At 36.4% G+C, this 24,151-nt stretch overlaps 1 protein-coding gene across 4 annotated transcripts in view; it reads right to left on the reverse strand.

Moving 5' to 3' along the window:
• The window catches only part of LOC150106342 (Fanconi anemia group I protein-like), a 506,449-nt gene that overhangs the window by 372,357 nt on the left and 109,941 nt on the right, over nt 1–24,151 (reverse strand). For all 4 annotated transcript variants that reach the window (XM_090392383.1, XM_090392381.1, XM_090392380.1 and 1 more), the window contains one exon: nt 4,272–4,373. In XM_090392383.1, coding sequence (XP_090248509.1) covers nt 4,272–4,373 — 102 coding nt within the window. The remainder of the gene's footprint in view (nt 1–4,271; nt 4,374–24,151) is intronic.

A 24,151-nucleotide genomic window follows, 5' to 3' on the forward strand; every position in this document is an offset into this window, starting at 1 on the left:
AGGTTTTTCTTTTCACTCACCAACCTAACTGCTTTCTTCTGCATTTTTATGTCACTTATGGAGTATTTTTTATGGAGCTCTTAGGGGCTCCATAAAATTCTTGTGGAACACCAGCATTAGCTACAAAGGTTGAGGATAAAGATCTATCCCCATCATGTCTCATGTGCATTTCACAAAAAGCAGGCAGACCAGTTTCAGAAGTTGGAATACAGACCGCATAATGAGGACTTACTTAACAGACCTTTGTGATAAACTTGTTCAAATGCTCATAACATATCAAGAACAACCACTTGATTCCCCAAACATTTCTTTGGCATTTAATCCAAAAGTGTTTATTGGACTAAATGCCAAATTTAGTTTATTGGAGTGACATCAGCAGAGAGTCCCTTGTTGACTGATTGTGATGAAATCCATACTGGCTTCATTTATTAGTTGAGATACTTCAACGTAGCACAGAAGTTGAATGTTACTTCAGAAAAAATAAATAAATTGGAGAATAATTTGATAGATGTGCTGTCATTTTTCAGATGAATCGATTGTATGCTGATTTCCAGGCCACAGGACATTACCATTGGAAAAGGTGAGAAGAAACAGACAAAACAGAACAGAACAGGAGTCAGATCAGGAGCATAAACTTTCAAGCCAATTGAAGAAATGCCATCACGACATGGAGTCATTTTGATATCCAGTTTAGACAAGATACTTGTGATATTTTTAGAATGTGATCAGAAGTATCTATCTTGTCCAAACTGGATACCAAAATAACTTCATGTCTTGGTTGCATATCTCCAATTGGTTTGAAGGTTTATGCTCCTGACCTGACTCTTGTTCTCTTCTGTTTTGCCCATTTATTCTCATCTTTTCGAATAGTAATGTCCTGTGGCTTGAAAATCAGCATACAATCAATCCATCTGAAAAAATGTCAACACGTCCATAAACAATCTTTGTAAATATTCTCTTCCTATTGCATATTTGTAATAGGAGAATATTAAAAAGATTGTCTATGCAAGAATGTCAGGAGATTGGCTTTTTCTGTTAAAGCATATTATTGTACAGTATGGCACAAAAAACCAGTACTGAATAACTACAGCAATATATATATATATATATATATATATATTTTTTAAAAAAAATAGATTTAATGACTTAAAAACCGAGATTACTTATAAAGATTTAATAAGATTAATACAACTAGTTTCGGCTTATAATAGCCTTCATCAGGTATTCTTAAAGGAAGAGAATAGTAATAAACATTGAAGTATCTAAAAACTTGAAAATATAGGTAAAAAATCGCCACACATAATTGATACATAAAAAACGTATTTTTTCAAGTTGTTCTAACAGGCGTGCCATTGTTTATTGCAAGTATGCGTGCAGACTCACGTGAACGCCAATATTGAATAACTGCAGCATGGCTATCTGGGATGTTATAACTCAAATTGTTATTTAAGTGGACAGGATTCAGAAGGATTTCCCTTGATTCTATAATTTTTCTCTCAAACTCATCATCAGAGCGAAAAATATTTTCTGATCTATCCCAGCAAACGGAGTGGCTTTGTTGATCATCATTAGGATTATTTGAAAAAAGAACATGACTGGATAACGCAGTTGCATGTGATCTTTTGTAAGAGATGTCTCTTTTATGCTCTTCTATACGTTGCTCAACAGATTTGTTAGTTTGTCCAAAATAAGGGATATTGCAATCGCACCATAATTTATATACACCTGGATATTTTAGGTTGTGATGAGGGGGCTTTGGATGGCTGATTAGAGAACGGATTTTTGGAAGGGTGGTGAAGAACGTCTTGATGTTATATTTTTTAATGACTTTTGCTAATTTGTTAGAGACTGTGCTAATGTATGGGATGGAGATGCTGCCTTTAAAATTAATAGTTTCTGTGGTGCACTGTCTAGGAGGATCCAAAAGAAATTTCTTAATCGTTTTTTCAGAGTAACCATTTTGTTTAAAGATAAGAGAGAGTTGATTTATTTCTTTTTGTAGTTCATCTTGTTCATTCAAGAGAGAGCGTGCTCTGTGTCCTAAGGTAGATATAGTTCCAAGTTTTTGTGGTGGAAAATTATGAGAAAGATTATGTAGATATCTATTTGTATGAGTAGGTTTTCTGTATATATAGAGATTTTTAATCTTTCAGATCAAAGTGTAAGCATGACATCCAGGAAAGGCAAGGAGTTATTATTTTCTAGATCAGCAGTAAATTTTCAAGTTGTTTTTACCATTGTTTATTGCAAGTATGCGTGCAAGTCTGCATGCATACTTGCAATAAACAATGGCACGCCTGTTAGAGCAACTTGAAAAAATACAACGTTTTTTATGTATCAATTATGTGTGGCGATTTTTTACCTGTATTTTCAAGTTTTTAGATACTTCAATGTTTATTACTATTCTCTTCCTTTAAGAATACCTGATGAAGGCTATTATAAGCTGAAACTAGTTGTATTAATCTTATTAAATCTTTATTAGTAATCTCGGTTTTTAAGTCATTAAATCTATTTTTAAAAATGTATCACAACAACCGAGTTGAAGCATATAATCACACATATACGTGTGTGTGTGTGTGTGTGTGTGTGTGTGTGTGTGTGTGTGTGTGTGTGTGTGTACTGAAGGGGGAGGGGTGTCAAAGTTCAGTACTGTTTTTTTATTTATTTTATTTTTGCACCAAACTGTACTAAGTTCTGCTTTTATTTATTCATTTATTTTTTTACAGTTACAATATTCTTTAAGAAATATAAAGGACTATGTCAAAGAACAGTCAGTGATTATGTCTGGAAAAAAAAGTAACACACAAGCTACATTTTGTGCTTAAACCTCCAGTTTATAAATTCAGTCCCATCAAAAGCTTTTTTTTTTTCATGTCTGTTGTGAGCAAACATGACCATGACTGCTACTCAATGTTGCAAAATCTTAATGAGTCCTTTAATGAAATTAAAATCTTTTATAACTGCATATTATTGCCACAATCACTATAAATTCAACTGCATCTTTTGTTACAACTGATGACAAAAAAAGATGCAACTGAATCCTGGTTAGCAGAGGTGTGTCCATTCTCCAACCAACAGGCTATGAGTTTGAATCCTGCACACAGGTATGGCATGAGACTTGTTGTCTTGCAATGGAGGCACGAAGTAGTTTGAAAAAAGTTCCAAAATGGCTCTAGAGCAAGGTTTCTAGAATGTGTAGAAAATAAATAAAAATACAAAAAATATAAATAAAATTAATAATAAAAAAAAAATCCTACAGGTCATAATACTATACATTTACAAGATTGCATTTCTCCAATAAATTTGAAGGTTGATGCTCCTCATCTGACTCCTGTTCTGTTTTGTCCGTTTATTCTCGCATTTTGTGGTGAGCAATCATATAAAAATATGCTTGCTCATTTACTACTGTGAATGAGCAAGCATATCGCCATAGATTTCGCCACAATATGGAAAGTAGCTATAGGCTGGACAAAATGTAATATTTTTTTTTATTAAATAAAAAATAACTTCCTAAACAAAAATTAAAAAAAAAAAACTTAAGAAAATACAAAAGATTGTACATCATAAAAAGAACCATATATTTTTCAAAATATATTTTCCAAAAATTAATGTTTATTACTTTTCTTTCTATTCCTAATATTATAATGGCTCTTAAACATTGGAAATGTTCTCCAAACACCAATACAACACCATTAATACAATATGCTAGTATTATTATATGAATACATCAAAGTTACATAGACTATAGATGAGGTGGAGAGGAATCTCTTCTTAGCCATGCAGCGTATCAGTTTTGTCAAGCTAAGAAATGATAGTATACAACTCTTCTGCTAATAAGTTTATCTTACTGATTGGCATTATTGATTTCTGGGAGTGGTTTTGGAGATGCTTTCCCTGGTTTTGCTTTTAAAAACATAAAACTAGCCTTAGATACATTTTTATAAATAGCATTATAATTAACTGGAATCATACTGTTTAATGCCAACCTGCCAAAACATGGCACTGATTTCTTATATATTCGATAACCTCTCACATGTGAAAATGATATTTAAAAACAGTGGAGAGTTGAAATAATATTTTAATCTCTTCTCTGATGAATAAGTTATCTGTAAATCAGGTTTCATCCTGTCCTGTTGCCAAAATTATGTGAAATAACTATGTTCTTTTACAAAACACTTGTACTACAGAAAAATCAATATTTAAATCATTAACACCTAGTGTAAATAAGAAATAATAAGATATATTAAGATGAAAAATAATTCAGGACTTACCAAAGGTTCAACTATGCAGACTTCATCCATATGTGTCTGCACACAGGAATCGAGCTTTAGTGGTGGATTCACATCCTCGTCACTTTCATAGTATTTATGAAACTATAAATCATAAAACAGTATTTTTTGGTGTGTGGTGTGTTTGGAGGAGAGAAAAATGCATAATTTATTAAAACTGATACATATTCACGCACCAAATATTTGTAAAAGCTTATTAATTATATATATATATAAAGTCAAAATCTGGTGAGATTTTTCTGAACAATAATTACAAAATGTTATATTCAGGTAATCACAATCAGGGAAAAGAAGGTGAAGCTATAGTATTGAACACAAAATATGAGGCTAATCATTTTGAATGGCAAGCAATATCAAGTAGAGTGATGTGGGCAAATATCAGAATGGGGAATTAGACAATGAGATTTATTTGAGCCTATGGACCCCCACAGAAGGTTCTGCTAAGGTAGAAGTGGAGGAATTTTTTGAGGCTTTAGAGAAAAAAACTGACACAATAAAAAAGGAAAACTTGGTTCTTGTTGGGGATCTAAATAGCAGCATAGGAAATGATTGTCAGACATACAAAAATATTTTGGGAAAAATTGGAAAAAAGAGCAAAGCTAATAATAATGGCAAATACCCGTTAGATTTCTGCTCAGGACATGGACTGGTTATTACTAACATAATGTTCCAACATAAAAATGTGTACAAATTTACATGGAGAAAAGAGGCAAGGAATAAGAAAAGTCTCGTTGACTATATTATTGTTGATAATGATGTTTTCTCACTGGCGCAGGGCACTAGAGTGTACAGAGAATTTGAAATTGGAAATGATCACCATTTAGTCTTGAGCAGGATAAAATTGAATTTCATACTGAAACAAGAACATGTAAAAAAGTTTTAAAGCAAATAAAAATTGAGCAGCTCTGATATGTAAACTGTAGACTAAAATACACAAACATTATTCAAGAAAAAATGAAAGAGTTTGAGAACAGAAACCAAATCTTGGAGAGCCAGTGGCATATCCTGAAGAAAACATTGATTTATTCGGCCAGAGAGGCATGTGGTGAGGTTGTCTGCAAGGATAGAAAAATCAGAACCTTATGGTGGACACACGAAGTTCAAGACGCAGTGAAGGAAAAGAAGAAAGCATATCAAAAGTTCCTGGCAAATAAGTCTGCTTGTGCTCTTATACAGAGACAAATGAAAGAAAGCTAAAACACTGTGTAAAACTAGCTAAACAAAAGTCATGGGAAGACTGGTAAGAACATAGAGAATAAATATGAAGGTGGCAAGATATTCTGGAGGTTGTTGAAGAAGCTCAGAAATGGAGGAAAAAATGCTGTAAAAGGAATCAGAGATGATAAAGATGACATGAAAACTGGAGAAAGAGATATCCTTGATGTATGTAGTAATTTCTTTGAAAAATTGCTAAATGAAACAAGCAGTGATGACAGCACAATAGTAAAAAACACTCAACAGACATGCAATCAGGAATACATATCCATACTTGAAGTAGAAAAAGCCATCAAAAGCTTGAAATGTGGATTATGCAAGGGGGGGGGGGGGGAATGATATTCGACCAGAAATGCTCGAGAATGGAAGTATAAAAGTCTTACAGTGGCTGCATAGTTCAGAAGGCCTGGACAGAGGGACGAATTGAAGATGATTGTAGTAGAGCTCTCATAGTACCCAAATATAAAAATGGAAATAAAAGTGAATGTGAGAATTACAGAGGTATTTCCCTACTGAGTGTACCTGGAAAGATTTATGCAAGTATACCTGTGCAGTGCCGTAACGAGGGAGTGGCGAAAGAGGTGCCACAGGCGCAACTAGGTTTGAGGCGTAAAACATAAAAAATAAAAATAAATAAATAGATATAAAAGTACGCTAATTTATATTGTATTTTTAAATTTCGGCAATACGGCGCTTTAGACACACAAATCCTGCAACACTCTGCAACTCATTTTGATGGGGTTAATAGTAAGTATTTAAAATATTGCATTCAGTAAAATTTAACTTGTTACATTTCAATTTTTCAAAATTTTGTCATTTTGGGGTTGGGGGGACACAAGTTAGACACGTGCCACAGGTGCTTCATACCCTCGTTAATGTCCTGTACTTGTGAAACGGTTGATTAAAATTGTGGAAGCGAAGCTTCATGAAGAACAAGCTGGATTCAAGCCAAATAGAGGTTGTCTGGATCAAATTTTCACGTTACGACAGAACTGTGGGAATATAACAAAAATCTGTATTTAAGTTTCGGAGATCTGGAAAAGGAGTATGAGAGGGTGCCAAGAAAGAAGCTGTTCAATATGATACAGTTGTATCGTGTCAATGGAGCATTATATCAAGCAATACTTAGTCTTTATTTGAGATGTAAGTCAGCAGTTAGAATTGAAGGAAGTACATTATCCCGTCTGTGATTTATTATCTATATGGATCACATTATGAAGGAAAGTGGTATTAAACCTGATATCAAAATTGGAGATGTTAATCTCAGCTCTTTAGTCTATGCAGATGATGTTATACTTTTAAATAAATCCAGTAGAAGTCTGCAGGATTCCCTGACTAAATTGAATAACTCTTGTAACAGATTTGGTAGGAGGGCCAGATAACAAGACAAAGACAATGAAAATAGGCAGAAGCATTGAAAATATCAGCTGCATTTTGAATGTATTTTGAATACTTAGGCACAATTTTTAGTGAAGATGGTAAATTAAATATGGAAATAGACAACAGAACAAACAAAGCTGATATGATAAGAAGTCAACTGAACTAATTTATATCGGATAAGAGAGAAATTAGTCAAAACACTAAATTAGCTGTATACAAGACAGTGTTCAAACCAATTTTAACCTATCGATGTGAGAGCTGGGTTAGAAATAAAACACTTGACCAAAGACTGGATACTGCAGAAATGGGTCCTGAGAAAGATTAGGGGCATGAACAGATGGCATCAATGGCAATATCATATTAAAAGCGAGGATATCAGGAAAGAACTTGAAATTGTTAGCATTCAGGAATGTGTTAGCAGAGCTAATCTCAGGTGGTATGGTCACTTAAACAGAATGGGATAGAAAGATTAACAAAACAAGTGTTCTTTGCCAGGTTGGCAGAAAAAACACCCTGAGGAAGACCAAGATATAGTGGATTGATATGATAAAAAGTGCTTTGAAGACAGAAATATAAGATCTGATAATGTTGAAGTCCTGACAGGTAACAGACTGATTTGGAGGAAAATTGTAGATAGGAAGTTAGTATAATGATGAAAGTTTTTCCTGCAGTACTATCATATCCTGTACACCACTTGAGGGTACTTATCAGGAATATGATGATGATATTAAAATCATATTAAATACAAATTTGGTTGAAAACCTTTTCAAATTCAAAGTTTAAAACTCTAAAGTATTTATAATACAATTCAGAAGCACTCATACTGAAAGAGATCTAAAGAACATATGTAGTTATGACCATGTTCATGTTTTCTGTGATCAAACTTAATGCATCAAATTATTGATGCATTAAGTTATTGATGCAAAAAATATTGCATCAATCTTAATGATGCAATAAAACAGTATCTGTAAGTTAACTCTTTAGCAGCATTTTTCTATTCAATGATTTACAATAGGATGGGCATTGTTGGTGTTATTGCTACTAGTAGGGTGACCTTTGCATTTAAAAGAAAAAAAAGCCTGCAAAAATATGTTTCTCTGGTTTAGCAGTTCTGTATGAAGTTTTTGATATTGAGACCACATTATCATGTAAATAAAGAGCTTAATAAAAAAGAAAGCAATTGGTAATTTGGCAATTGCTTATTTTTATTAAACTCTTTATTTACATAATATGATCTCAATACTGAAAACTTCCCACAGAATAAAGGTCTGTCAAGATTTGTGCCATTATTACTGATTTTTTTATATGAATATTAGGAATGCTACCATATGGAAGGGTCCTGCTCATGATTGTTGATTTGAAGTGATTTGATCACTGAGGTTTTTCTCTGAAAAAATTCTGCATTGACAATACATCAAAGGTTAGCAAATACATAACCTATGAATATCTTAAAATTTTCTTTAATGTTGTACTTAGTAAGCAGTTACATTTTCAATGACGTTTTCCAAAATACCTTAAATACTTCATTCTTGGTATAGTTTGTATTGAGCATGTGCTTTTCTTCCATTCTTGCAAATTGAGTATAAAATATAAATATACAACACTGTACTAAAAATATAACATCAGGCATAGTAAAAAAGAACACAAAAGCATCTTGTTAATCATAAATGACATATATGCATCTCTCAAGCTTATAATGTCTAGGTATGATAACACTGTTAAAAAAAAAAAGAGATAACATTGTGTGGTTAAAAGATAACACTACAGTTACTGGAAGAGAATTAGTAGCAACGGTGACTAAATGATATGCTAAAAATGAAGATATCATTACGATTTGATCAGCACATTCACTTTGAATGGATGATGACATGTTTCATCTGGAAAGGATTGTGATGGAAAGCATCTAACCATTTGGTGTAGTCTGATAATAAATGAGCCATTACACAGATGAAATTAACTACATGAGCAGAATCAGCAAATACTACAGCACTGGGAAAAAAATTGCTAATTGAACTGATAACTGAGAGGAGACCTACACAAAATCTACAAAGAAAGAATGTGAAAAACTGAATGAGGCTTTTGGCCAATGCCCCACTCTTCCATTTGAAAAATCAACATGAAGATGGCTGAAAATTTGGCATTTAAGATAACAAAATTCTGAATTGGTTGAAACTAAATTCTAATAAACTAGAGATGCATTGTATGTTCAGTTTTGCTTTGGTATTCAGCTGATTCAGTGTGATTTTTTAAATATAATCAGTAGAAAGATTTGGTACTCAGTAGGCTAAGGCAGAAAAATTCCTATTACATGCATCATAACAAATGTAGCCCATTGGGAAAAGTCGCCCCTTATCTTATGCGAGTGCCTATGAAGGCTTGTTGTTTGCTATAAGTACTTTCTTTAGAGTTTTTATTTTAGATTATATTATGCAGTCTTAAAAGTTGTTTATATTATGAGGCATTAAAATTTATCTTCTTCAATACTTTACTTCACATATGGAAAAAGAGTACAGTTTTGGTAATGAATACTAAAAAAGCAAGTTTTACGATTTATATGCAGATTCAAAATTGATAAAATGTAAAATATGAAAACAAGAAAATATCTGGATGATGTAGAAAAAAAAATGAAGTACAAATCTCTGATTATTCATGTAAAATGCAAGCACAGCTAAGAATTTGTAAATAAAACTGAAATATCAAATCACAAAATCTTTAAAATATATATATATATATATATATATATAGGATGTAAATGGCAAATAGGCAAGATCTTTGCATTAAGATTGGGCTGAAAATGATTGCTAAAATAAAAAAAAATAAAAATAAAAATAAAAAATTCTTCTGGCATCAGCTACCTCATCGCAAGAATATTTTTCGGAATATTTATGAAGAAACCACATGTAGACTATTCCCAGAAATGCTGACAAATTACATTTTCTATATCATAAATATTCTGAAAAATATTCTTGCGATGAGATAGCTGGTGCCAGAAGAATTTCAAGATAATGATTATTAAAACAATAATCATTATCTATATTTCACAATTTAAAATAGAACTACTGTTGATATTTTATTCTGTTATTTGAAGAAATAAATGAAATATTTTTTTTGATTTTTATGCTGTATTCACACCTCCCAGTTAGTGCTCCCTGGAAAATGCTGGATATACTTCCCATAGGCTAATGTGGGTGGTGAAGCATGTCAGAACCAATCACCAAATATGTGGATTTTTTGCTGATTATGAAAGGAATAAAAGACTGAGAAAAATCATGCAATGCACCCTCAATTCCTTTTTCTCATAGAGAAAATTTATGAAGCCTGTCAGTGAAAGCCTTCACAGAAGCCCACAAGCTAAAGCAGTAAGAGGACTAAAAACATCAACTCAGGAGAAACCCACTCAGCATATCCACTTACAATATTTGTATCCTCTTGAAATCTGAAAAATTTCATGAACTTTGCACCACAGCAGAGTCAGCAAAACTTAATGCAGTCTGCATTGAAGAACACACGTACAGAATAGATTTTGTATAGAATGAAGTCATATCAAATGACAACAAAATGGACTTTCATCAATTAGTATTATTATTACATGACACCTCCAAGGAGTCCAAAGACTCATCAAGGGAGGACACCTATTCTACTACTCTCCATCTCCCACTGAATCCACCAACTACAGCAAACTGCATCATTTACACCAGTGCCATCTACTGCCCATCACCACCAACACTACTATTTTCACTGACAATTACAAACATCCATGCCCATCTATACATTATACAAATCTGGTAATGGAGGAATTGGAATCCTAGTCAACAAAATGATCTATAATCGTGCCATCTATCTCCAAAGTCTCCAATGGCCATAACTTTAAACTCAAATCCCAAAGAAACAATAACCTCTACCTATGCACCCACTGAGACTTCAGATGATAACTCCAAGAATGCTTTCTACAATCAATTCTTAGACTTTCTTTTCACTGTACCAGCACACAATATCCACATCACTGGTGGAGAGTTTAATGCACGAATAGGATCAAATGTTTCAGGAATTACACAAAATATATTACCTTTCATGTACCACAATACAACAAATGAAAATGGAAATTTCCTAGCTGATTATGCAACACTCATAACATTGTCAATCTGCAGAGCAAATTTCCATACAAACCTGAAAGAAAATGGATCTGGGAACATCCAAATGGAACAAGATCGCAAACTGATCATATTGCAATCTATGGAAAGTGGGTGAGATCAGCTCAAAATTGCAGAACTTACAACAGTATAGAATTAAACTCCATCTATAGAATGTTAAGTGCACATATAAAACTTCACCTCAGTGCTTTTATACCTAAATCAAGAATAAAATAAATATCACTGGAATGATCTAACTCTTCCTACCAAACAAAGATAAAGAAGCGCTACAAAACAAACTAATTGAAGCCCCACTGCCTGAAGAACCATTCCAGAGCTTCATTCATATTATACAATCCATCCATGAAGTAGCAGCAAAAACTGTGGTCACCAAGCCCTCTTCATCTTCTCAAAGGAAATGGGTAGAAGATAACTACTGAAGAACTGATTAACAAGCATAATGACATTAGGCAGCAATACAGAAATCAGAGGATGCACAATCTAAATACTCAGTTAAAATAACAAAATGATCAAGTATTTATGGCCTTTCAAAATGACAAAGAAAACCATATCCAGGCCATATGTCAAAAATTAGAACAAAATCAAAATATCCATAAAACCAGAGAAATGTACTAAGTAGCTAATTCCATATGAACCAAAGAAAGGATGCCCAAAAAATTAAGAATAAAAGCTAAAGACAGCAAGGAAGACAAAAATGAATACTAGTGTGGAAGAATTACTTAGAAAAATTATTAATTAATTCATCAGTGAACTTCACAACAGATTCTTTGCCAGAAATAATAACCCAAAAGAACTTTCCATTATGTGTAACAGTTTTACAATGCAAGAATTCGAAACTGCACTAAAAACCAAAAAAGAACGAGAAAGAACTGGATGGCATAATAGCAGGCTATTAAACATGGAGGGAAAAGAGCTTTGGAAACAACTGTTAAATATCTGTAATATGGCTCTAGCTACATCCAACATTCCATCACAGTGAAAAGAAGGTCACTAAACAATATCAATACCCAAGAGAGGCAATCTGAACAACTCCAAAAATTACACAGGAATCACACCACTTCCCCTATTATACTGAAAATATATAACATGATGCCTCAAAACTGAAAGGAACCATATGTAACACCTCTTCTACTCAAAAACAAACAAGTTTCATGAAAAATAGAAGCACTGTTGAACACATACACTGCCTCAAAAGGTGCTAGAAGGAGCAAGAGATAAAAGCCTTCCTTTATGTAAGTCGGGCAGCGAGAGATATGAGATTTTTGCTTGAGACTGTACGGAAGAAGACAGAGAGAGGAAAAATAGTGTGCGTGTTGCCTAGGTATGGTAATGATGAGCTGAGCAGAAGAGCGGTGATATTGAATGGCATAATAGCGAGAATGTGTGACAAGAGAGGACTGGTATATGTGGATGCTTGGAGTGCATTTGAGGAAAGAGAGGAGTTGTATGCGAGAGACCGTTTACATTTGAATGAGGAAGGACGTAGGCATCTGGAGAGATTGCTGTTCTGAACGAGTCAGTGTGTCCCAGGGAGGATGATAGCAGGGGTGGCCTCTTGTGGGAATGGATACTTGGAAGAAGGGAGACAATGTCAGGTAACACTGAGCCCAGTGGAGTCTAGAAGGGATAATGCTGGGTATAGAAACAATGGCATTTATATGCTGTATACTGATGCCAGGAGTATCCGGAATAAGGGAGAGGAATTGGTGGCGCAGATAGCATCAGCCTGGCCAAAAATTATTGCGATCACTGAGACGTGGTTGACAGAAGGGGATATAAAAACAGGAATAGAAGTCGCTGGGTATAGCATTTTTCGTCAGGATAGGAGGGGAAAGCGTGGTGGTGGGGTGCTGCTTATGATAAGTGATGACCTATGTCCTCTAAGAGTGGAGAATTTGGAAGGAAGTGAGACAAATGATTTTGAGAGCGTATGGTGTGAGGTGGAGGTAGGCAAGACAGGATATTTAGTAGGGTGTTGCTACAGACCCAGGAGCACAGAGGATGGGGACCAGGAGATGTTTAGACAGCTAAGTTTGGCAAGTGCAAGAAGAATGATTGTTATGGGAGATTTTAACTTCAGTAGTATAAATGGGAGAGAGGAAGATGCATGTAACAATAGGGGAATGGAATTTCTAGAATTCTTGAGGGACAAATGTCTTAGGCAACATGTAACAGAGGGAACAAGGGGTTCAAAAATTTTGGATTTGGTTACAGCATCAGAAGAGTTGATAATAACTGAGTTGACGTCTCTCCCACCAGTTGGAGAGAGTGACCATATGGTGTTGACTTGGAAAATGAATAGACATGCAGGAGTATCAAAGAGACGGGAACTTATGTGGAATTATAAGGCAGGTGATTATAATAGTCTTAGACGTCAACTCCGGGAAGTTTCATGGAGGGAGGAATTGGAAGGCCGGGATATCACCAGTGCATGGGAAATTGTGAAAGAATATTTGTTATCAGCAATGGTAAGTTGTATACCACGAGTGAAGAAGAGGACGCAATTTGGAGTAAAGTGGATGACAAACAATATTAAACAGGAATTGCATGCGAAAAAGAGGCTATGGAAGAGATATAAGGAGACAGGTGAAGAGATGCATGAGGAATATAAGACACAGGCCAGAAGAGTGACTAGTGTGGTAAGGAAAGCGAAACTGGAATATGAGAGGAGATTGGCCCTAAGATCCAAAGAAAATCCTGGGGAATTTTTTAGCTATGTGGTCAGTAGGAGGAGAAATGACTGTGGAAGAATGATATTGTGGGATAAAAATGGGAATAGAGTGACTGATGCAGAGGACATAGTGGAATTGTTCAATGAACACTTTATTGGAGTATTTCATCCTAGAGGAGTCAGTTTTAATGCTAGAGGGATAGGACTAGTACGAGGTCTGGAGGTACAGGAGGAGAGTGTGTTTCAGATACTGAGTACTCTGGATGTCAGTAAAGCTGTGTGACTGGATGGTATTTCGCCACGAGTTTTGAGAGAATGTGCTAGGGAATTGACAGTACCTTTAACGTGGCTTTTCAATGAAAGTCTGGCTTTGGCAAAGGTGCCCAGGGAATGGAAGGAAGGTAAGATAGTGCCATTGCATAAGGGTGGTAACAGACTGGAAGTGTCTAATTATAGGCCAGTCTGTGTGTCATCAGTAGTTGTTAAGATCTTGGAGAAAGTAGTGAGGGACCGTGTACAGCATTGGGCAGATGAGGGTAATGTTATCTGTGAGAATCAACATGGATTTGTGAAAGGACGCTCTTGTTTTAGCAATATGCTAGCCTTTTATAATAAAGTTACAAGAACATTAGATGAGGGAAAGGCATATACTGCAATTTTCTTCGACTTGGCGAAGGCATTTGACAGGGTGCCACATGATAAGCTGATATTTAAGTTGCATCACATGGGTCTGGATGTCAGATTGGTCAACTGGATTCAGGATTGGCTGTCTGATAGGTATCAGAGAGTTGTGTATGGTGGAGCAGTTTCCAGGAGGCAGAGGGTTACAAGTGGGGTCCCACAGGGCTCAGTACTAGGACCTATATTGCTTAACCTTTATATCAATGACATAGCCAGTGGATTGCAGGGGGATATTCAGTTGTTTGCAGATGATGCAAAGCTGGGAAGGATTATTAGTAATAGTGCAGATGGTGTAGCCCTGCAAGAGGATTTAAATAAGCTAGATAGATGGGCAAATGAATGGGGATATCAGTTTAATGCAGCAAAATGTAAGGTTTTGAGGTTTGGGAAACATCGATGGGATGCTGCATACTCTATGGGAGGAGTTATACTGGAGGAAGTAGGGGAGACAAGAGATCTGGGGTTGATGATTGATAGAAACCTGAAGTTTAGGGGACATATTGCAAAGGTGGTGAAGGTAACACAGAGGATTGCTGCTATTATGAGAAGGACACTGACCTGCAGAGATAAGAGGGTTATCATTCCGTTGTATAAGTCTCTGATCAGACCACACTTGGACTATTGTTCTCAGATTTGGTCCCCAGGATTTGAAGGGGATAAATTAACTGTGGAAAGGATACAAAGACGGATGACAAAGATGGTTTCAGGACTGTACAAGGATAGTTATGAGGATCGGCTGAGAGAATGTGGACTGCAGGGTTTGGTGGATAGAAGGAGAGGTGATATGATTGAGACTTTTATATTGTTGAGAGGTGGTTACAGGGTTGACACTGGGGAGTTCTTTCGCTTGGTTGATCATCGGGAAGGAGTGATGACAAGAGGCCATCCCTGGAAGTTACGAAAGGAAACTGTGAGCAAGAGGGTAAGGAGTGGTTTCTTTGTGTGGAGGGTGGTTGAGCCGTGGAATGCATTGCCTGATGGAGTGGTGGGAGCGAGAACGGTCAGTGAGTTTAAAGGGTGGTATGATAAACTTTGTGTTTCTCAGGGGGGGACCTCCCCTCGATGAGTCTTGACAGACTTTGTGTTTCTTAGGAAGGACCTCCCACAATGAGTCTTTTGACTCCTTGGAGGCCTGAATAATAATAATAATAATAATTTAAACTTCATAGATTTCTCAAACGCCTTTGTTTCAATCACCACACCAAGGAGGTTCAAAATTCTCAGTTGTTATGGTATACCCTTGAAAATAATCAAAGCAATAGCAGAACTATAGCAGAATTACCATGCAAGAGTAAGGGGCAATGGAGAGATGACTGAGAGTTTCCTCTTTTCATTGGAATTCTTCAGTGAGACTCACTGGCACCATATCTATTTATTATTACCCTTGATTACATATTCAGATGCACAGGAAATGAGTATAGAATAACTCTCGAAGATTCAGCAGAACAAATCCACATAGGCAAACTCTATTTTACAGATGATGTATTGACTGACTCTGACTGTCATTCAGCTTAAAACCACTTAGATAAGCTATGTAAAAATGCAGTATTGATTGCATTGGCAGTCAATAGATGTAAAAATCCTAAAAAACAGAACACAAGGAAATATTCGACTAAATGACTACATTCTTGAAGAAGGAAATGATTTTCAGTACCTTGGTTCCTATATTGATACTCTAACAGAAACACTGATAAGACAGCTCTTCAGTTCCATAAAAGTCTAATATCTGGACATCCTATCTCATCACCACAAATACCAAAATTTGTCTGTACCAAATCACCAGTCAAGACATATTCACATATGGTGCCCAGACATGGAACATCACTACTCAACAAGCAGTTAATATCATCAACAGCTTTGGGATAACGTGCCTGACATACAAAATTAGTGCGAAATTTAAAATGCCGTTCATGACAGATAGAACCATCTATGAGAACCTTAGTGTACCAGTTTCAACTCTCTACCTGCATCATTCAGTTGGAGGCACTCATCTGACTAACACATGGCATGCTGATTGGCTGTAATGTTAAAAATTGAGTAAGGCACTACAAAATAAAGATTTATTGTTACAAAGACCATATTTTTACAACGTACTTAAGCTCTTACAAATTGCCTACCGGTTTCGCTAGTAACTGACCAGCTTTCTCAAGGCTTGCATAGTACAAAAAAGAGGTAAATGCAAAAAAGGTTTCAAAATACAAAGAACCGTTAGTACCTGTTAGGTAGCTAGGGTGACACGTTCGCGTGACATAACTACTCAGCATCATGAACACGCGTTACATGCAAACGCGTAATATGATTATTTGCATACTGTAGCTCTGTTGGAATGAGGGAGTTAATAAGATTTTTCCAGGTATCGTTCAGAATGGCACCTTGATTTCTGTTTAGGTTACTTCCCGTACGTAATACAACTGCCGCTTCTTTAAATACTCGATATCTGTAATCCTCGTCTACGTAGGGCATGGAGCTGTTATTTCAGTCTATAGTGTGGTTCGAAGTTGAAAAGTGATGTGCCAATCCTGAGGTGATCGTTCTGTTGTGATTAACATCGCCTATATGTACTTTCTGTCTTATTTCCAGGCTTCTCGAAGTCTGTCCGATGTAGGAAAGACCGCACATGCATGGAATATTAGACACACCTGGATATTTATAAAATGGCACACTGTCTTTAGGGGATCTTAGGACCTGTCTTATGCTATTTGTTGGTTTAAATACAACCCTAATGTTATGTGTCTTTAACAATCTTGCAATTTTTGTTGAAGTTGAACCTATAAAGGGGATGACTGCTGTTGAGATATGCTGGGCGACTGTTCTTTCTTGTTGGTTATCTATGTAAATTTGTTGATGATGTGTCTAGGATAACCATTTTGTGATAGAGTTGTAGCTATTTGAGACAGTTCTGTTTGAACTTCTTCCTAGTCAGAGATAAATTTTCTAGCTCGATTTCTTAGCATGTGGATGATGCTGTGTTTCTGTGACCTATGATGGTTAGAAGAGTAATGTAGATATCTTCCAGTGTCCGTTGGTTTTTTGTAAATCGACAGTTTGATGCTGTTTCCTTGTCTTTTTACTAGTAAGTCCAAGAAGTGTAGCTGTTCGTTATTTTCTACTTCTAGAGTAAATTTTATTTTATTGTGGAGTGCATTGATTCTGTTAACAAACAGGTGTAGGCTTTCTAAGTTGTCTTTCCATATGATGAAGATGTCATCCACATATCTCCACCATATAGAAGGTTTAGGAGTAATGCTGGTGAATATTTCATCTTCAAATTTCTCCATGAAAAGAACTGCATATGGTGGCGACAGAGGGCTGCCCATGGCTAGGCTTTCTAATTGTTTGTATATCTTGTTGTTAACTTTGAAAAAATTTGATTGTAGGCAATGTTCAAATATCTTTGTGATATCTGCAGGAAAGATATCTTTGATAATGTTCATTGCTTCTTCTACTGGTACATTCGTGAACAAGGACACTACATCTAGGCTGGCCATTATGTCTGTTTGTGTAATTTTTATGTTTTTTAGTTTATCCACAAAGTGTTGAGAATTTTTTAAGTAGGACTCTGTTTGTCTAATTTTTCCTTTAAGTAAATTCGCTAGGTGCTTGGCCAATAGGTACGTTGGGGATGACCTGCCATCCACAATCGGACGAAGTGGCACTTCTCCTTTATGCACTTTAGGCGCCCCGTACAGTCTAGGAGTGATGGGATGTGAGGATTTAAGTTTTCGTTTTAATTCTTCAGGCCAAGTATTCATGTTACGGATTAGGAAGTTTGTCTCATTGTGGTTCTTCATTGTGGGATCTCTGGTGAGGATTTTGTACGTGGAACTGTCAGATAGTAAGTCGTTTAACTTCTTCATGTAGTCTTTTGAGTTAAGGATAACGGTGGCATTCCCCTTGTCTGCTTTCATAATTATTATTTCTTTGTTCTTCCTTAAGTCCCCAATAGCTTTCCTATCATATGGAGTGGTATTCGGTTGTGTTTGTTTTGCTGTTGCTAGGATGATAGTGCTTTTGAATCTAATGTCGTTGGCTACACCTTGTGGTAGTGGGTAGAGACTTTTTTCGATTCCACACATAAAGTCCATTTTTGGGATGTAATTAGGAGTGATAGAAAAGTTAAAACCTTTTTTTTTTGAATCTCCGATTCATGTTTCGAAAGGCAGCGATTCGACAGGTTGAAGATCACTTTGTTAACTGGGAGGCCATTGTGTGTCTGGTATTTTTTCTTGTACAGTTCATTAAATTTTCTAATTTGTTTGGCTTTATTGAACTGGAAAGTTTTCTCGTAGCTCTGTTCTAACATGTGGTCTATATAATTCCAGGTCGTATAATCAAGACTGTTGGAATTGTCATCAAAATATTCGCGGCAATTAATATCACTAATATTCAATAGGTCACAGAAACACAGCATCATCCACATGCTAAGAAATCGAGCTAGAAAATTTATCTCTGACGAGGAAGAAGTTCAAACAGAACTGTCTCAAATAGCTACAACTCTATCACAAAATGGTTATCCTAGACACATCATCAACAAATTTCTATACATAGATAACCAACAAGAAAGAACAGTCGCCCAGCATATCTCAACAGCAGTCATCCCCTTTTTAGGTTCAACTTCAACAAAAATTGCAAGATTGTTAAAGACACATAACATCAGGGTTGTATTTAAACCAACAAATAGCATAAGACAGGTCCTAAGATCCCCTAAAGACAGTGTGCCATTTTATAAATATCCAGGTGTGTATAATATTCCATGCACGTGCGGTCTTTCCTACATCGGACAGACTTCGAGAAGCCTGGAAATAAGACAGAAAGTACATATAGGCGATGTTAATCACAACAGAACGATCACCTCAGGATTGGCACATCACTTTTCAACTTCGAACCACACTATAGACTGGAATAACAGCTCCATGCCCTACGTAGACGAGGATTACAGATATCGAGTATTTAAAGAAGCGGCAGTTGTACTACGTATGGGAAGTAACCTAAACAGAAATCAAGGGGCCATTCTGAACGATACCTGGATAAATCTTATTAACTCTCTCATTCCAACAGAGCTACAGTACGCAAATAATCATATTACGCGTTTGCATGTAATGCGTGTTCATGATGCTGAGTAGTTATGTCACGCGAACGTGTCACCCTAGCTACCTAACAGGTACTAACAGTTCTTTGTATTTTGAAACCTTTTTTGCATTTACCTCTTTTTTGTACTATGCAAGCCTTGAGAAAGCTGGTCAGTTACTAGCGAAACCGGTAGGCAATTTGTAAGAGCTTAAGTACGTTGTAAATATATGGTCTTTGTAACAATAAATCTTTATTTTGTAATACTTTATGACCAAAACATGTACAATTTGAGTAAGGCACTATGATAAAGTTTTTCAGCAAAGAAGGACTTTTTCCAAGTGCTATCAAAACAGTGATTAGATGGAGTTTATGGGGAAGCTTCTCCCCATATTCCACTGTGAAGGAATGGGGTAAACAGTTTCATGTAGGAAGAGAGAGCATCGAAGATGATCCTCATGATGGTCAGCCTGTGGAAGTAATGACACTCTTGTTGACGAAGAGCTGCTCAATGGCAGACAGCTGAAGCTCAAAGAAATCTCAGCAAGGTTGGGACTTTCTATAACAACCATCTTTTCTATCATTTTGCAAGCTTCACATGATGAAGATCAGTAAGAGCTGTGTTCCCCAACCTCTCTTTTCAATCCAAACGGAGAATCATGTGACCTGTTCCCACAACTTTTTAGTGTTTTGCCAAGCGAATCAAAGAGAAGTGCTAGAATCCAATGTTACCAGGGATGAAACCATGTCCTTTATTACGATCCTCATTCCAAAAGGGAATCAATGGAGTGGTGCACAACAGGCAAAGCACTGTAGAGAAAAACCAAGGTCACACAGTCCACCAAGAAGGCCATTGCAACAATCTTTTGGGGTTGCCGAGGAATTCTCTTGATTGACTTCAAGGAAAGGAATGCCACTATGAATGCAGAATATTATGCTTCACTTCTGCACAAGCTGCATGATGCCATAAAGGAGAAACAACGATAATGCTCCAGCCCACACAGCTATTATTGCAAAGGCTGTAGTGAAGGACTGTGGCTTCCAGGAGATTGAACACCTGTACTATAGCCCAGATCTGGCACACAGTGACTACTATCTCGTCTCAAAACTGAAGACCACTGAGGAAAAAAATTTGCAAATGACAATGAGGTGAAAGATGCATTTTTAGGTCATTATGCAGAAAAAAGTACAGACAATTTTTTTCAAGGACATGGAAATGTTAATTCAAATATGTGAAAAATGTGTTGAAGGGAGATTATGTTGAAAAGTGATATCTTGCCATGTATGAGGGTGGTTTCATGAGTTTCCTGCCTAAGTTTTAGAGGTGATAAAAAGAAAACAACCACCTCTAAAACTTAGGCAGGAAACTCATGAAACCACCCTCATACATGGCAAGATCACGTTCCTAATACTATCATTCTTGAAGAAAGCCAGTAAAGATCCCTAACAAAAACAGTTCAAAAAATTCAACTGAGATGGTTGGGACACCAATTTAGACATTCACCTACATTCAGTGCTCTCACTCTCTATAGGCCAACTAATGGACACAGAGGGAGACCAAGAAAACAGTTTTGGCAATACATACGCAAATGTCTTTTAAAGGATGACACTCACGAATCATTTGACATTTACCACTTGACTCACATCACAGCACAGCAACTTAGGTCACTTTCATCCATTAGACTATCTTCACGAGTTTTAGTTATGTGAATATTTCTGCATATATATTTCAATTCATATATGAATAAATGATGATGATTGATTTTTAAATAAATGTTTTCCCTAGATAATTAAATGGAAAGTTTTATTATATTGAAATGCAGGATTGTATGGATCCATATATCCATATGGATCCGTATACAGCATTGGGCAGATGAGGGTAATGTTATCTGTGAGAGTCAACATGAATTTGTGAAAGGGCACTCTTGTTTTAGCAATGTGCTACCCTTTTATAATAAAGTTACAAGAACATTAGATGATGGAAAGGCATATACTGCAATTTTCTTAGACTTAGCGAAGGCATTTGACAGGGTGCCATTTGATAAGCTGATATTTAAGTTGCAGCACATGGGTCTGGATGTCAGATTGGTCAACTGGATTCAGGATTGGCTGTCTGATAGGTATCAGAGAGTTGTGTATGGTGGAGCAGTTTCAAGGAGGCAGAGGGTTACAAGTGGAGTCCCACAGGGCTCAGAACTAAGACCTATATTGTTTAACCTTTATATCAATGACATTGCCAGTAGATTGCAAGGGGATATTCAGTTGTTTGCGGAATTATGCGAAGCTGGAAAGGATTATTAGTAATAGTGCAGATGTGGTAGCCCTGCAAGAGGATTTGAATAAGCTAGATAGATGGGCAAATGGGGGTGTCAGTTTAATGCAGCAAAATGTAAGGTCTTGAGGTTTGGGAAACATCGATAGGATGCTGCATTCTCTATAGGAGGAGTTAGACTGGAGGAAGTAGGGGAGACAAGAGGTCTGGGGTTGATGATCAATAGAAACCTGAAATTTAGGGGGCATATTGCAAAGGTGGTGAAGGTAACACAGAGGATTGCTGAAGTTATGAGAAGGACACTGACCTGCAGAGATAAAAGGGTTATCATTCCGTTGTATCTCTGATCAGGCCACACTTAGACTATTGTTCTCAGATTTGGTCCCCAGGATTTGAAGGGGATAAATTAACTGTGGAAAGGATACAAAGACGGATGACAAAGATGGTTTTCAGGACTGTACAAGGATAGTTATGAGAATCGGATATGATTGAGACTTAAACTGTTGAGAGGTGGTTACAGGGTTGACACTGGGGAGTTCTTTCGCTTGGTTGAACAGCGGGAAGGACTGATGACAAGAGGTCATCCCTGGAAGTTATGAAAGGAAACTGTGAGCAAGAGGGTGAGGAGTGGTTTCTTTGCATGGAGGGTGGTTGAACCGTGGAATGCATTGCCTGATGGAGTGGTGAGAGAGCGAGAATGGTCAATGAGTTTAAGGAGTGGTATGATAGACTTTGTGTTTCTTAGGGGAAGACCTCCCCTCGATGAATCTTGACAGACTTTATGTTCTTAGGAAGGACCTCCCACGATGAGTCTTTTGACTCCATGGAGGCCTGAACAATAATAACAATATATAGTTTATTGCCAAATGTAGAACTTAAGTTTCAATTTACAAGAGAGCTTATGAGAACATAATCTTCAGAATCGAAGTTGCTCTGGCCTGCAATAATTAAATTACACAAACTCTGCTCACGAATCTGTATATTCGCCCTTTATTAGTGCACTGATTAGGTTTCACATGCCTGAGCTCTTGGTTCTCATTAGACACCCACCTTCAAATTGTCCAAGTTGAAAAATTTTGGGGTTCCAAAAGAAAATGAATACAAAACCTCATTTATACTCTCCCAAAACTATGTCAGAGAATTTTTTCAATGGTTTAAAATTCTCGATCATAGCACCTCTCCTTTTTCTACCAAGCTCTGCATCCATATTCCTTCAGCTTATCTTCAAAACTAACACTGTTCCTGATACCATTTTCGTTATCTGCCTCTGCACTCTTTCCATGGTTAATTAATCATCTTCAAATCCTGGGGACCAAATTTGAGAACAATAGTCCGAGTGTATCAGGGCTTTATACAATGGAATGACAACTCTTATCTCTGCAGGTCAGCATCCTCTTCAGTATTGAAGCAATCCTCTGGTTACCTTCACCACCTTTGCAATACGTTCTCGGAATTTCAGGTTTCTATCAATCATCACCCTCAGATCCCTTGTCTCCTCCACTTCCTCCAACAGTGTATGCAGCCTCCCATTGATGTATCCCAAACTTGAAGATGGCATTTAGCTGCATTAAACTGACATCCTCCATTCATTTTTCCCATCTGTTGAGTTTATTCAAATCCTCTTACCGGGATACCACATCTGTACTATTACTAATAACACTTCCCAACTTTACATCATCTGCAAAAAACTAAATATCCCCATGCAAACCACTGACAATGTCAGTGACATTAAGGTTAAACAATACAGGGTTCAGTACAAAGCCTTGCATTGTTTCCTATCAGATATACAATCCTGAATCAAGTTCACTAACCTGATATCTGAACCCAAGTGCTGCAACTTAATATCAAGTTTATCATGTGGTAACCTATCAAATGCCTTTGTAAAATCTAAAAAAATGGCAGAATATGCCTTTCCCTCATCAACTGCTTTATTGTTAAAGCTTTACTAAAACAAGAGTGCCCCTTAACAAATCCATGCTGATTGTTACTGATAACATTATCCTCATCTGGCCAACACTGTAAATGATCCCTCATTAATTTCTCCAAAATTTTAACAACTACATATGAAATACTGACTGGTCTATACCTTGACACTTCCAATCTGCTACTACCCTTAGGCAATGTCACTATCTTACCTTCCTTCCACTCCTTGGGCATTTTTCCTATAGCCAGGCTTTCATTGAAGAGCCAGGTAAAATGGAGCTGTCAATCTTTAGAATATTCTCTCAAAACCTGCAAAATCCCATCAAGTCCCATTGCTTTATTGAAATCCAGAGAATTAATTATTTGAAACACTCTCTCTTCTTGCACTTCTAAACCTCAAACCTGCCCTATCCCTCTAGTATTAAAACCTACTTCTCCAGGATGAAATATCCCAGTAAAGTGTTCACTGAACAAATCAACTATGTCCAACTCTATTCCCATT

Source organism: Typopeltis vanoorti, chromosome 5, assembly GCF_054136105.1.
Source record: "Typopeltis vanoorti isolate ZY-2024b chromosome 5, IOZ_Tvanoo_1.0, whole genome shotgun sequence".
Taxonomy (NCBI): Eukaryota; Metazoa; Arthropoda; class Arachnida; order Uropygi; family Thelyphonidae; genus Typopeltis; species Typopeltis vanoorti.